This window comes from Gobius niger (genome assembly GCF_951799975.1).
Source record: "Gobius niger genome assembly, chromosome: 18".
Classification (NCBI taxonomy): Eukaryota; Metazoa; Chordata; class Actinopteri; order Gobiiformes; family Gobiidae; genus Gobius; species Gobius niger.
Window position 1 is genome coordinate 26867881 of NC_136869.1, and position 14902 is coordinate 26882782.

The 14902-nt window shown below is 40.3% G+C and overlaps 1 protein-coding gene across 4 annotated transcripts in view; it reads left to right on the forward strand.

Annotated features, from left to right (window-relative positions):
* The window catches only part of LOC306977549 (rho GTPase-activating protein 12-like), a 94652-nt gene extending 83610 nt beyond the window's left edge, over nucleotides 1-11042 (forward strand). For 2 of the 4 annotated variants that reach the window (XM_079575921.1, XM_079575922.1), the window contains 9 exons: nucleotides 1806-1907; nucleotides 3808-3906; nucleotides 3980-4082; nucleotides 5342-5461; nucleotides 5544-5642; nucleotides 5877-5954; nucleotides 6785-6919; nucleotides 7444-7549; nucleotides 10827-11042. In XM_079575921.1, the coding sequence (XP_079432047.1) occupies nucleotides 1806-1907; nucleotides 3808-3906; nucleotides 3980-4082; nucleotides 5342-5461; nucleotides 5544-5642; nucleotides 5877-5954; nucleotides 6785-6919; nucleotides 7444-7549; nucleotides 10827-11001 (1017 nt within the window). In that variant the 3' untranslated portion in view covers nucleotides 11002-11042. The remainder of the gene's footprint in view (nucleotides 1-1805; nucleotides 1908-3807; nucleotides 3907-3979; nucleotides 4083-5341; nucleotides 5462-5543; nucleotides 5643-5876; nucleotides 5955-6784; nucleotides 6920-7443; nucleotides 7550-10826) is intronic. The other 2 variants (XM_079575924.1, XM_079575923.1) reach the window with 1 other exon arrangement.
* The last annotated feature ends 3860 nt before the right edge of the window (nucleotides 11043-14902 follow it).

The window sequence follows — 14902 nt, forward strand, 5'->3', positions numbered from 1 at the left end:
ATTGAAAACCTGCGATTGAAGGGCCCTATACCTGATGTTTCTGTTCGAACAAGGTTTTCAATTGTTAGCCTTGGACCAAACTCATTCTCAACTTTCCAAACACTTTTCTTAAATGAGTTTATGAGCACACAGCGTCACTGTTGCAGGAATGATAAAAAACACTTCCAAGGTCATGAAAGTTATACAAATACTTTATAAATAGGTGCACTGTATTTATTCCAGAGTTTACAATGCACTGTAGGGGAATATAACAGAAAACAAAAAATCAGGTAAAGGGCCTTTAAGTTTAACAAATTCCCTCTTTAAACCTTTCTGTATTGCCACCAGGGGGCAGTGTGTAACCACAACGTTCTCAAACTGAAAATGTCTAAATGGGAATACTGACTTTCTTACTGTGTTTGGATTGGCTTCATATTTGCTTGAATTATTTTCTTAGTGAATGAGATTTAACTTTTTCATCTCCAAAGACAAATCATGAACTAGAAATAATGTCATGCAGAGTTTCGACGAGGCGTCAACAGCATCAAAGTTAATCTATACAATAATTCCAAAATAAAGGTCTTAAATTAAAAAACAACAACACAATAACAAGGCAGTATAGCTTTATTCTTGATGAAATACCCTCTTAGTCAAAATCTATTGAAATAGGTATTTTGTGCTGTCCCAGTTGTCCCTCAAAGGTAAACCTTTAGTCACATATTGATCGGGCTGCATGATTTTGACCCAAAAAAACAAATAGCGTTGTTGTTTTTCTGACAAATATATTTTTTTTTTATATTTGATGCATTTATACATGCATAAAGTGCTAAAATGATGAGTGAAGGAAAATGCTTTTAAACTGAAGTCAAACAACATATCTCAAACTGCCCCACATCTACTTTCAGAAATATTTGGTTTTATCTGGACAGCGCCCTCTTCTGGAGGAGTTTCCCAGACATTCAGAGTACCTCTGGGGGACAGCCACGTGACTCAATAAGTCTGAGCTGGAATCACAGAGCGTCTATGGAAACACTTTAGAATCTGCTTCATGAAAAACGTTTATCTGTTGCCATAAGGAAAAAAGAAAAACTCAGCCTCTTGAGGTTTGGTTATTGCAGTCGTCAAAACATTGATTGTGATTCAATATCAATAAACCAGAAAGTAGCTTTACGTTTGCATCATACTGTTTTGGGAAAAAAGAGAAAGAAAAGTCAGGTATAGGTCCTTTAAAGATGCCTTTTAACCCCTGTGTTTGAACTGGCCCACAGCAAATATGTGCTTAAACCAAAACATATACAATAAATCAATGTCAAAATGAATGATAATGAATGATAACCACTTTTCTAACAACATGTTGTCGTGTTATAAATGTGTGAAGGAATATTACCCCTTGATTTGAAAATATAATGATGATTTTTTGGAGTGAGCTCTTTAACAATGTTCTTTTTTTGATGCTAACAAATGTAGCATGTCTTTTTTGCCACAGAAGTAACATCCTTTAAACTATCTGAACTATACACATTTAGGAATCACTGCTTCATCAGGACAGAATAAAGAACGAGGCGAGGCTTGTTAATAATAAGATGGGGAACAGCAGGGTTATGGAAAGGAGAGTTCATTCTGAGTTGGGTTAGTGGTTCTGGTTGTGATTGGCTGATATTGTGACCAGCTGATAGTCACGATGAGGAAACACTCTGCATGGTTGGATTAGTTCCTCACTTTTAGGACCGTTACTCCTGTGGCAAATGATGCGTCTTCACACCATGCTGGTTAGATAAAGTCAGCAGGTACGTGCAGGTGTGTGATCCCTGTCACTCCTTCCACAGTTCGGAGGAAACCAGTCCAAGCCTGAGTTCACCGTGGACCTGAGAGGAGGCTCCGTGGACTGGGCGTCGAAAGACAAGTCCAGCAAGAAGCACGTCATCGAGGTAGCAAACACAACACTGCTCAAGAGTTACTTACTTATGGCACTGTTTCCCCCTCAAATGAAACCTGAAGAAGTATTTAGTTTCATGTCTTTCAGTAAGCCACTTTCTGTAAACCATAGAAATAAAAAGGAGAAGCAGCGTTTGATCCTAACATATGTGAAGAGTTAGCAAGCCGGCTGCTCCAGGGAACTCTTCAATGTGTTTTTCCTTTAGCCGTTAGCATTAGCCATCAAATATCTCAAATTCTGAGATATCCAGATGTTTTCAGCTGTTGTCAACCATCAACCACATTTAGGCCGAGCTAGAAATCATTCATGAATGTACAAACCTCTTTCAGATTGAACCTTTGATAAGATTCAGTTCAGTTTCTGCTTTTTTCACTGATAAAGAAACCACAGAAATGATATAAATGCCATGAAACGGGCAAACCATACACATACATACAGGTATTAAAGCCTTTGACCCCTTAACCCCCACCTGAACCGAGCACATGTTCTCGAGTTTGGCTTTACCCAAATCTTAAAGCTTCTTGAAAAAAAGCATTAAAATAGCCACAACAAAAGAGCAACGGAAATGTGTGATGAAAATACAACAAAAAGAAATGAAACGAAATATCAAAAAAGTGATGACAACACAAGGAAAGAGATCAGTTTAGGGCAGTTTTGCTGGTCTTAGCTTTCAAATGAGGCGTTATACTGGTCTGTAAAGTTTGGGTAAAGCTTAAACCTTACAGTAGACATTTCATGCAAAATCCACTTTTTGAGCTTTGAACCCTGTTATAATGTTTTCCCTCATCAAAGACAGACCTGGAGTAGTGTTTTGCTCCAATCATGCAGTTTTTAGTTAATCCTCAGACAAAGTTGTTAAATGTCTCTTCTTCTACAGCCCCAGCGCTTCGTTCTGTACTTTGTAGATACAACTGCATCATTGTTCAAATCCCAAAACTTTTTAAAGCACACAATCCAACATTATATCGGTTGTGAATCATTCTGTTCAGAGTAGGGCTGCTCGATTATTGAAAAAATAATAATCACGATTATTTTTGTCATAATTGAAATCACGATTATTCAAACAATTATTTGTTGCCTTTAAAAAAATCCATCCAAAAAGTGACAAAAATCCATCAAAAAAAGTGACAAAAATCCATTAAAAAAATGACAAAAATCCAACAAAAAAGTGACAATAATCCAGCTAAAAAAGACAAACATCCAGCAGAAAAAAGACGAAAATCCATCGAAAAAGTGACAAAAATCCATCAAAAAAATTACAAAAATCCAGCAGAAAAAGACAAAAATTAAAAATTTGAAACAAAAATTAGAAGAAAAAAATTTGAAAAAATAAAATGAAAAAAAAATTGAAAAAAAATATATATTCGATTTTTTGCGATTATGCTAATTTTCTAATTGTTTACTGTTGTAATCGAAATCGTAATCGAATTTCGATTAATTGCACAGGCCTAGTTCAGAGTGTGTTTATCAGGCCGAGGTGAAGTTGTAAACAACACCGTAAGTCAGAATTGGATGTTTGATTTTTTATTAAGTTATACCTGCAGCAGCCAGCAGGAGGAGCACCAGTCAAAGTCTTCACCAGCTCTAGCTCCTGTATTTCATTATGTTTTATTCTTACAGACAGAATTTAAAATGATAAATATCAACGCTAAGGCGCCCAAATGAATGTTTTTAAGTCTGTTCTTATATATGCAGGACATGTCCACTTTAATGTTCAAAGAGATAATGTAAATTAATCTGCCTTTCCCGACATATTTGCATCATTTCAAGATGTAACATGCAAAATACAGTTGGCACCATCAGACTTTTCTGCTTAGGCAGCGCCCTGTGCAAAAAGTAGAATAAAGCATAATGGAGTCCAAAGGTTTGACCACATGTTGTCTCCTCTCCAGCTGAAGACGCGGCAGGGCACAGAGCTGCTCATCCAGTCGGAGATCGACAGCGTGATCAACGACTGGTACCGCGCCCTGACGGAGACCATCAACACCCACGTGAGCGCGCTGCTCCTCACATTCACCTCTTTGGACCTGGAGCCGTTTTGATTTCGCCCTGTTTCTTTTGCAGGCGTGGGAGTCTGATGAGGCCATCGAGGAGGACATGCCTGAGTCTCCAGGGACGGAGAAACAGGACAAGGAGAAGGAGCACCGAGACGCCAAGAAGAACAGAGGTAACTTCCTCGTCTTTCACAAGGATGTGGAACGTGATCTGTCAGAGAGGCTACAGGGTTTTCATATACTGTGGTATCAGCGTTCATTTAGTCCTGTGGTTCTCAGCTGGTGTGGCCTCAGGACCCAACATCAACGTGTCATGACAAGTCGCAACCTCAGAAATCGATTCATTTCAACTTTTACTTTGAATAGTTGACAGTTTTTTCACACATTTTTTTATTTTTTTTATTTAGTATTTCTTTGCAGAGTAATTAGGCAATGATCATGAATCTTTCAATAAACAAAAAAAGATCTTTGATAGGGTTTGGCAAAGGCCCACGACTCACTAACAATGGTCCTGCGGCCCACTTTTGGGTCCCCACCCACCAGTTGAGAACCACTGATTTAGTCGACTAAAAGATTTCATCATCTTTTTAGTCACAGTAGTATTTTTTTCAGGCTTACTTAGACTAACTTGTTAATGAGACTGAATCTATGACTAAAATCAGTAGATATTCTCGTTAACCAAAATGAAAGAAGGGATGAAAGCAGGGCCGTGGGAGCTTATTTTGCTGCTGAGGGCAGTGTGGTTTTTGTCAACCAAAACTATAACGATAACATTACGCTGACACATTTTTTATGACGATAACGTAACAACAAGCTAAAAATAGCTGTTTTGTGACTAAAACATGACGTCTATGAGTTTACATTAGTGAGACAAATTGCAAACAATGCACAAATCCACCAAGGGGCTCTGCTGCACCCTCAGCACCCTGGGTTCCCACGGGCTTTGCCGAAAAGCAAGAACTCCCAGAGACACCGTTTGAAAGAGCCTCATGTGTAAATTCTTTGTTCGTGTAATGATTAAATCTGTTGGACTTTTCCCATTCCTCAGGGTTAGATGAGTATGATCAGATTAGAGTGTAAAGTGACCTTGGGTTGGGTATTCAACTCATTTTTGTAACTTTTTTGTCAAATTTTTATTACATTTTTGTCATTTTTTTGTAATATTTTGTCACATTTTTGTAACATTTTGTCAAATATTTTTGTCATTTTTTCGTCAATTTTTTATAATTTTTTAAAATCTTTTTTTTTGTCACATTTTTGTCATTTTTTTGTCAAATTTTTATCACATTTTTGTATTTTTTTTGTAACAGCTTTTTTCCAGAAGCTTTTGGACTGGGGTAAAGCCAAACTGGAGAAAATGTGCTCGGTTCAGGTGGGAGTTAAGGGGTTAATGTAGAAGCACTGATCACAGATCTGCTGTTTGTGTCCACAGTGATGAAGACCTCGGTGAGCATGGACGCCTCAGACCAGAAGAAGACCAGGTTAAAGCTGAAGAAGTTCCTGACGCGGCGCCCCACGTACCAGGCCGTCCGCGACAAGGGCTACATCAAAGGTACTCCGGCCTCTGACTCGCACCGTGTTTGTGGGACGTTTCAGCGCTGATGGGAACACTCACTCATGTTCTGTGATTCCAGACACGGTGTTCGGCTGCAGTCTGAGCAGTCTGTGTCAGAGGGAGAACTCCACTGTGCCCAAGTTTGTCCGAATGTGCATCGACCACGTGGAAAACACAGGTACGGCCCAGAAGATGTGGATGGAACGTGACAGTCTATTTGAATATATGGGTTGGCTTTGGTCCTTTGGCTGTGAGGATCATTAAAGTCATTAAAGAACATGGAACCAAAGTAAACCAGATTCCTCCAGGACAATGTTATATTAAAAGCCTCCATGTCTTTGGTCTCAGGTCACATCCATTGGAACAGTAGGGACACTAAAGCTCTCCTCCTCTTGTCCTGTCACTCTCTCAGGTCTGGATGTGGACGGACTGTACAGGGTCAGTGGGAACCTGGCGGTCATCCAGAAGCTGCGCTTTGCTGTCAATCACGGTAAGAGGGTGGGACTTCCTGTGTGTGATTGTTCCAGTTAGCTTAATGACGTTAGGTTTAGTTTGGGGAAAGAAAGAAAGAAAGAAAGAAAGAAAGAAAGAAAGAAAGAAAGAAAGAAAGAAAGAAAGAAAGAAAGAAAGAAAGAAAGAAAGAAAGAAAGAAAGAAGGATGGATGGATGGATGGATGGATGGATGGATGGATGGATGGATGGAGGTAGAAAAGAAAGAAAGAAAGAAAGAGAAAGATGGATGGAGGTAGAAAAGAAAGAAAGAAAGAAAGAAAGATGAATGGAGGTAGAAAAGAAAGAAAGAAAGATGGATGGAGGTAGAAAAGAAAGAAAGAAAGAAAGAAAGAAAGAAAGAAAGAAAGAAGGATGGAGGTAGAAAAGAAAGAAAGAAAGATGGAGGTAGAAAAGAAAGAAAGAAAGAAAGAAAGAAAGAAAGAAAGAAAGATGGATGGAGGTAGAAAAGAAAGAAAGAAAGAAAGAAAGAAAGAAAGAAAGAAAGATGGATGGAGGTAGAAAAGAAAGAAAGAAAAAGAAAGATGGATGGAGGTAGAAAAGAAAGAAAGAAAAAGAAAGATGGATGGAGGTAGAAAAGAAAGAAAGAAAAAGAAAGATGGATGGAGGTAGAAAAGAAAGAAAGAAAAAGAAAGATGGATGGAGGTAGAAAAGAAAGAAAGAAAAAGAAAGATGGATGGAGGTAGAAAAGAAAGAAAGAAAAAGAAAGAGGGAAGGAAGGGATGGAGGTAAGAAAGAAGGAAAGGAGGAATGAATGAAGGAAGGAAAGAAAGGAAGGAAAGAAATGACGTGGTCCTGTGCTGTTTGCAGACGAGAAGATCGAGCTGGACGACAGCAAATGGGAGGACATCCATGTGACCACTGGAGCTCTGAAGATGTTCTTCAGAGAGCTGCCCGAGCCCCTGTTCACCTACACGTCCTTCAACGACTTCGTCAACGCCATCAGTACGTACTCTGGAACACTCTACCAGCTACTTTTACTTCAAATACAACACCAGAGAGTTTACAGCTGAGATGATATTTCTACCCAATTCTAAAAAAAGAACTTGAGTTTCCTCTTTAGACTTTGCTCTATTTGCAAACAAACTTATGCTGTGAATGACTGATATTTTATTTATGACAATGGACAACTTTTTCCAGATGGTTTTGTGATACACATACCAAAAACATGACTTTTTAACCCTGTCATCATTACCAACTTTCAAAAGACCATTGAAATGATTTTACATCACCAAAAATACAACCCCCAGGAAGAACTGTGCGATAAAAGGTTAATTCACTAATCTATACTGTTTACAATGATATCAGATACATTATCAGTAGTTTTCTTTTTACACCTCTTGTTCATCATCTCGGTGCCCCCCCTGAGCTGGTCTCCTCTGAGTGTTGTGATGCAAGGATCCAATCTGCCCACCAGATGGCGCCACCCTCTCATGATTTCGACCTCCTGACTCTTTCTCTCTGTGCAGAATGTCAGGACCACAAGCAGCGAGTCCACTCTATCCGAGACCTGATCAACAAGCTGCCCAAACCCAACCACGACACAATGCAGCTGCTCTTCAAACACCTGCGCAGGTAACAGCAGCTCATACTGCGCTTCAAATACTCACAGGTCCTACGTAATGGGGATCAAGTATTTGTGATTCCAGTGGCTTTTTTTAACATGTTTAAAAGATTTATGATCAGTGCCATAATCGACTGAATTCAGCAAAGAAATACTGCATAATTTTTTGCTATTAAAGGGATATTTCAGGATGTTTGACACAGGGCCTCATTTCCTCGTTATCCAGAGTGTTGCTGATTTCTGGAGATATTTTTTTTTTGTAATTCATGCAGTTCTTATATTTGATGAGTTTCGTGGTATTTCTATAGTATCAGCTAGCCTGCATTAAAAACAGTCTTACGCACTCCACAGAGCACCTGAGTCAAATCACTTATAACACCAGACTAACCATAGAAACGTCTGTGTCCATAGAATCATGTTTGGAATATAACTGACCTGCATCACATGAATGATCGCATTTTGAGGGATTATTTTCTAGCAGATCACTCCGCTGCTGCGTAGCTTATACAACCACGAAGCTGATGCTGCTCAAAGATAAGTTATTTTAAATGCAAAATGGTTCAAATTACTCTAATGACACAGACATTTCTATGGTTAGTCTGGTGTTATAAGTGATTTCCCTCAGGTGCTCTGTGGAGCGGGTCACACTGTTTTTAATGCAGGCTAGCTGATAATGCGCTAGCCTTGCATTAGCCTAGCGCCACGAAACCCCTCAAACAGAAGAACTGCATGAATTAAAAAAAGAAATCAGCAACACTCTGGATAACTAGGAAATGAGGCCCTATGTCAAACATCCTGAAATATCCCTATAAATTCTAACTGTAAAATATTTGAAGTAAAAGTTGATTGTTTTTGGGTCACGCCTTGTCATGATACGTCGATGGCGGGTCCCAAAGCCACACCAGTTGAAAACCACTGCTTTAAACAATCCATGTGATCCATCCCTTTGTAAAAGTTCCTTATTTGAAATGAGATGATGGCGTCTGCGTGGATCAGGCAGACAGTCTGCGCAGCTGCAGGGTCATGAGGCCGTGCATGTTCAGACTCTGATGCACAGCTTTATGCGTCCACTGAAGAAGTCTGAAAGTAAAATAACAGTGTCTCTCACACGACACCTTATCTATCTGACTGTCTCTTCAAAATGCCTTTGACTTGTTTGTCTAGTCCTATTTTATCCACTTATTTATTTTATTTATTTGGACCACGAGTTCTGAATAAAGTTGAATTGAATTAAAATAGTCATGGGAATGGATTCTTCGTAAATGTCAGTATCCCTGAATAAGAAGGTGACAGTGAGGCCTTCACCACCAAGCCCAGGTTAGCCAGTCCAGATCTCACAAGCCTCTGCTGCTGAGGATCCTTTAGGGAGACATCTTAATTCCACTGTAATCAGGCCAGGAAGAAACACAACACAACTTCCCCTTTAACTGACGGATGGAAGCAGTTTTTTAAAGTAGTTACAGAGCGTCTTAAAGAGTACATTAGACTTTCCTGGGTTTTCGAGTAAAAAAGGAAGAAACATTTTTCACCGACAACACACTTTGAATGAGTGTTTTCCCATTAAGCAGCCCGGTGGATCTGCCGGGTGAAACGGCCCCCAGCGTGTGTGCAGCGCTGATGAAAACATTTATTTTGAAAGGTCAGATTGTCGTGTTTCCTTCAGAGCTCCACTTGAAACAATACCAAGTCCATGCATTTGTAACTTGAACGTAATTATCCATGAAGGCTTTTCCCAGCGTTCCCCCCCCCCCGGGTGGAAACACAACAGCCCCGTCTCATCTGCGCCTGACATTTGCATTTATATAGCGGCGTGTTTGAAGAGTGAATTTACGGCCTGGCGTCGGCGTACGGAGGTGTGCGTGGAACAGCGCGCTCCTCTAATCTGCATGAATATGTGATTGTTTAGAGCGCGGCGGTGCCAGGATGTAGATTCTGTTTAAACAGGCTAATATACGGTGTGCTGTGGCCTGGAGCGGGTACACAGTACAGTACATATATATGATTCCCCAGGTGGGTATGAGGATGATATATGCTTCTCTCTTACTTCATATTACAAGTTTTTAGTTTAATCCAAACTCCCAGTGCCCCCGACTTCGAGGATCTTGCCATTATTATTATTACAAAGTGCCCAAAAAAAGACATTCAGTATTTAAAGTGATCATCTGTAAGTTTGCAAAGTGAGGAGTAATCAATTAAACTCCTCCCTCTTTAACCACAAAGCCCGTTTGGTTTGCAAAATGAGGAGAACAGGAACAGAAGTTTCACAGATATGCAATTAAGCTCCTCCCCCTCTCTCCTTATTGGACCTGCAGGCTGGTTCACAGACAGAAAAAGCTCGTCTCATTGGTCAAAGTGGTAACTCCTGCATTCTGATTAGTGTCTGAAATGCAAAGGGAGAGAGGTGATGTCGTTACAAATGTAATGGAGCTGCAACTAATGATTATTTTGTAAACCATTAATCTATCCATTATTTTTGCGATTTATCGCTTGGCTGTGAATGATGATTACATTTTTTTATCACATAACACTAAAGTGGCGCCGCTTGAGGACGTGTTGATGGAGTAAACTTAAAGTAAATTTTCGTAGGAGGGTCTTAGCACTAATTCTGCTTTCTGATTGGATGAGACACAGACAGACATTCATACAATTTACAATGTACAAAACACTATAGAACCAGCTTTAAAAATAAAGTAGGTTTTCATCAAAAATACTACGTTTTCATGTCATTTTTGCTCTATTTGAGTCTGTGTGAACCAGACAACGATTAATCGATAACTAAAATAGGCGTTGACTATTTCAATAATCGATTAGTCATTGATTAATAATATAATATTACTTATGTTACTTACATTTCAGACCCAGACAGTTGAATATATACAATCTATTACATTGGAAAACATTTAAAGTTGCAGACTATCACTTTAATAATGTGTTATGTTCAAAATGAAGCTAAAACATTCTCTAAATCAGACCGATGAAATGAATGTTGTAATTCTGCTCAGATTCACTTTCTTTTGAATCTGAAATAATTCCGTAACCCTGATAGTATCTCTGGTTGGAAAACACAGACCAAAGGATCTGATTTGTTTAACTCTGTGTTTTCAGCACGTTTTGTTATGTTTTTTTGCCGTGTTTTGTCACTTTCATGTGGCCTTTTTTGTCCCGGATGTGTCACTTTTTTGTCCCATTGAAGAGGTTAATGCCCTGGTTTACTTTGTGAAAAGCTTTACTCGTTCACCGCGTCCTTTTTCACAGCTGTACCCCCCCCCCCCTCTCCTCTCTCTCCAGGGTGATCGACCACGGCGAGTCCAACCGCATGACCACCCAGAGCGTGGCCATCGTGTTCGGCCCCACGCTGCTGCGCCCGGAGACGGAGACGGGCAACATGGCGGTGCACATGGTCTACCAGAACCAGATAGTGGAGCTCATCCTGCTGGAATACGAGGCGGTGTTCGGCAGGTAGAGCTACGGGGGCCCGACACGCCCGCCCCTGCCCCCCCTCCACCACCGCCCTCCTCGACCTCTGCCGCTGTGGACCAACCAGGGCGCACACCTCGCATCTGCCTGTTGCACTTACAAGAGGACTCTCCACGCCATGATGAACTGGAAACAATGGCCAGTAGTGGACCCCGCCCCGAGCAGCAGCCGACACTGGACAATAACACACTCCATAAGCACTCTGAGGTTCCACTCTTCCAGCCCGGTATGGGGGCCAGACACAGCAGGTCTTATGCACTGGGGAGTTTGGACATCCTTCATAGTGTTCTCCCTGTAAATCTGAGTTTTAAAGTCTTAGAATATTACAGCAAACTCTCCCTTTACCACTGTTGTCCAGAGCGTATCCACTCAAAACACTGTAGCATCCATGTCCCGGTCTTAAAGGAACAGTCCACCGCTTTCCCATACTGAGATATGTTCTTACCTGAGCTTAGACGAGTTGATGTGTAGCTGTCTGGTCTCGGTGCGTGCTCTCAGTCACACACATGTTGTTAGCATTTAGCCGCTCCCAGCAAAGCTCCAATCTGGGGTGAGTTAGAAGCTACAAAGCTGTTCCTATTATTTAAATACAGTTACGTGAGCCTTTTTTGTGAGGTGTTTTGACGACATTACAGCGCAGATGTCGAAGTACTCCAGGTGTTACTACGCCTCACAATATAGTGCCCCCTTTTTACCCGCTTAGAAAATCGTAACTGAATTTAAATCCGTAAAACGTGGAACAGCTTGGCAGCTTCTAACTCGCCCCAGTTTGGAAGCTGTACCTATGCTGGGAGAGGCTAAATGCTAAATGCTAACAACATTTGTGTGACTGAGCGCACGCACAGAGACCAGGCAGGTACACATCAACTCGTCTAAGCTCAGGTGAGAACATGTCTCAGAATGGAAAAAGCGGTGGCCTGTTCCTTTAAACAATTTGGTGAGCGGTGAAAATCGGGGGGGGGGGGGAATCTTCAGCAGCAACTTTACAAAACTTTAGGGCCAGTTTCATCAAAGGTTTCATTACATCTTTGCAAAAACGTCTCCACTTTAGTTGCTTCTGCAGACTTCAAACTTTCCATTCAAAACTTCCTGGAGGTTTTTCATTGGGATTTTTCAATATCTGATTTATAGAGGTTAGACCCCCCATAAAACAAGGCAAAATTTGAAAAAAAAGAAGAAAAAAACAATCAAAAGCTTATTTTAGTTTATTTCAAAAACGAATAATCCATAAAATCCTCTGTGAAAAAGATCGTAACTAATATGTCACAAAATAAAACCACGAGTTGAAACCTGCCTCTATTATTTAGAAATGGGCGTCGAAAATGTAGAACATTTTTGGTCATTTTTAAGCAAAAGACGTCTTATTTTTATTTGAAAATGACAGAAAAGTTGCATTACATTTGTACTCATTTGTCACTAATCTACCGCAAAGTTTTCCCTATTCACCTGCTGTGTCTGTCCTTCAATGAAACAAAAATCTTTCATCAAATCAGTAATAAATCAGGACCAAAATGAAGCTAAAATGGCACAAAACAAGGATACCTGAAACTGAAGGTTTTGTTTCACTCACAAAAAGTGTAAATATCAGACCGCTCAAACCACTTCCAAACCAGATCCCGGATGCGAACGGGACGCTCCAGATGAAATATGTTCCTGGTTGTTGTTCCGCGGTCGGCTGCTGCACACCTCAGACTCTCTTTCTCTGGCATTAAAACAGTGGGAGGCTCTCTGCGGAGCCGCATCTGTGACTTTAAAGACTTTTATGAACTCGCAAAATCAGTGTTACGAGCTGCGGATTGAAACTGTGGAAGCACTTGGATGAACGGACCCGCATCGTGTGGACAAAAACGAAAAGGAAAAAAAAAAAAAACGACACTTCCTCTGAATCAATGTTTTCCTCATGGAGTAAATGTGAATGAACTCAGTGGCGGCACACGTGTGTTCTTCGTCTTGTCGAGCTGGTACGAGCCGCGTATCGTGACGTTCGTGCACTGGGAAACTCACCCCCGAAAACGTGTCAACATGTCAAGTCTTGTATACTCAAAAAAACAAAACAGGAAATGTGGACTTTGATCAATATCCCTGTCTTTCATCTCATGTATGTTCATTGGAAGTGAAATATTCAGGATTTTGCTTCCAATCAACATAAAAAGCAGATTGATAAAAAAAAAAAGTAAACATTTCATTTGGAATTGAGCACTAACTTGTGGAGAGAATGTGAGATTCTTCTATCGAGCTAAAGATGAATTAAAGAAAAACAAAAACATTCTGATCATTAGCCCCGGTGTGTTTTTCGAAACATGAAAGTTGATTTGCAAATCCAGAAAACCTTGGGAAACGTGCGTCATGAACTGTTTTGTGATGGAATGCAATGCTAATAAAAATTGCTAATTTATAAGCTAATAAAACTGCACAAACGTATCACTGTTGTGGAAAGCCGTCTTTAAGCTGTGAAGGAGTCGGGGTCATGAGCGTCATGTGGACGACGTCAACTGTTCAGACGTGTGGTTCCTGAACACATCATCAGGACCAGGAGCACTTCAAGAACAGAAACTCGGCTCACCAAAAAATACCATCGAAAACTTTCATAAAAGTCAGGCTGAAAGGGCACATCATTTTGAATAAAAACTTTGATTCTTTGAGTGTGAGCAAAGTGTAGATTGTTGGTTAAAATGACGATGAAAACAGTGGCATGTAAATGGTCTCAACTTATATAGAGCTTTTCCACCTACATTAGGCACTCAAAGCGCTTTACAGCAAGGATCCACTCACCCATTCACACTCCAGTGTACACAGACACTGGGGGCAATGTGGGTGAAGTGTCTTGCCCAAGGACACAACGACAGTGTACACTTTCAGGAGGCGGGATTCGAACCCCCGACCTTCCGATCATGAGACGACCCGCTCTACCATCTGCGCAACTGTCACCCCTGTCCTAAAATACATCCTGGACCTCCAGGTCTGCTGCCGTGCACTGTTGAGTGGATGGAAAAGTTGCTTATAAATGTTATTAATAATCACTAATGCAAACCGAGAGAGATGCAGTGGATCAGAAAGCCTGTAAAGCTACATAATGTAAAAAAAAATTGACATGTGAATGCGTACAGACATTATTTTTCAGATCTGGTATTTACAATCTACTCTTTAAATAGGGTTGTATATTTAAATTGTATCCTGAAAGCTATCAGCCATGTAACCCAATTAATAAATCAATAAAGAACTTTTATGATAAAGCACAAATTATTTAGGTATAGTCAAAACCGTACTGTTATTTTTGACTCAGCTTTACTCTCAGGATTCTCTCTCTCAGGATCAAGATTGTTTCCAAAATGTGTTCTAACTGAAACATAGTGTGCAGGGGCACGAGTCTTCTTGTCTCCTGAAATGACTGCGTTATCCCCAGTTAGAAGTGTGTCCGGGGCTTCTGGTCAGTCGTGGTGACCTGTGACCTGGTTTTGTACAGGACACTTTGATGATGACTTTGTGGAAGTCTCAAATAAAAATTGATGTGAAAATAAATGGCACTAATTTAGATTCTACTTCCATCTTCCATTGCTCAATAAAAAATGGGGTGAAGACCATGCAACAAGGTCTGCTTTTACAACATACTGTGGTGGTGAAAATAAATGTACTTTACAACAACAAAAAGTCAGGTACCCAGCTTTAATACTTTACTTTATTTTTGCTTTTATGTAATTCAATCGTTTGGAGCTAAAGGACCTCAGGAGTGGAGATGTGCGGATCCATCCCAGTATCAAAGTGTTGACCCCGATTCTCAAGCTAAAATATCTTTATTTTCAATTAAAATATTGTTTTCTTTCTCTGTAATGTTTCTATCTTTTCTGCATCCACATGACTTTGTGCACATGAGCAGCCCCCCCCCCCCC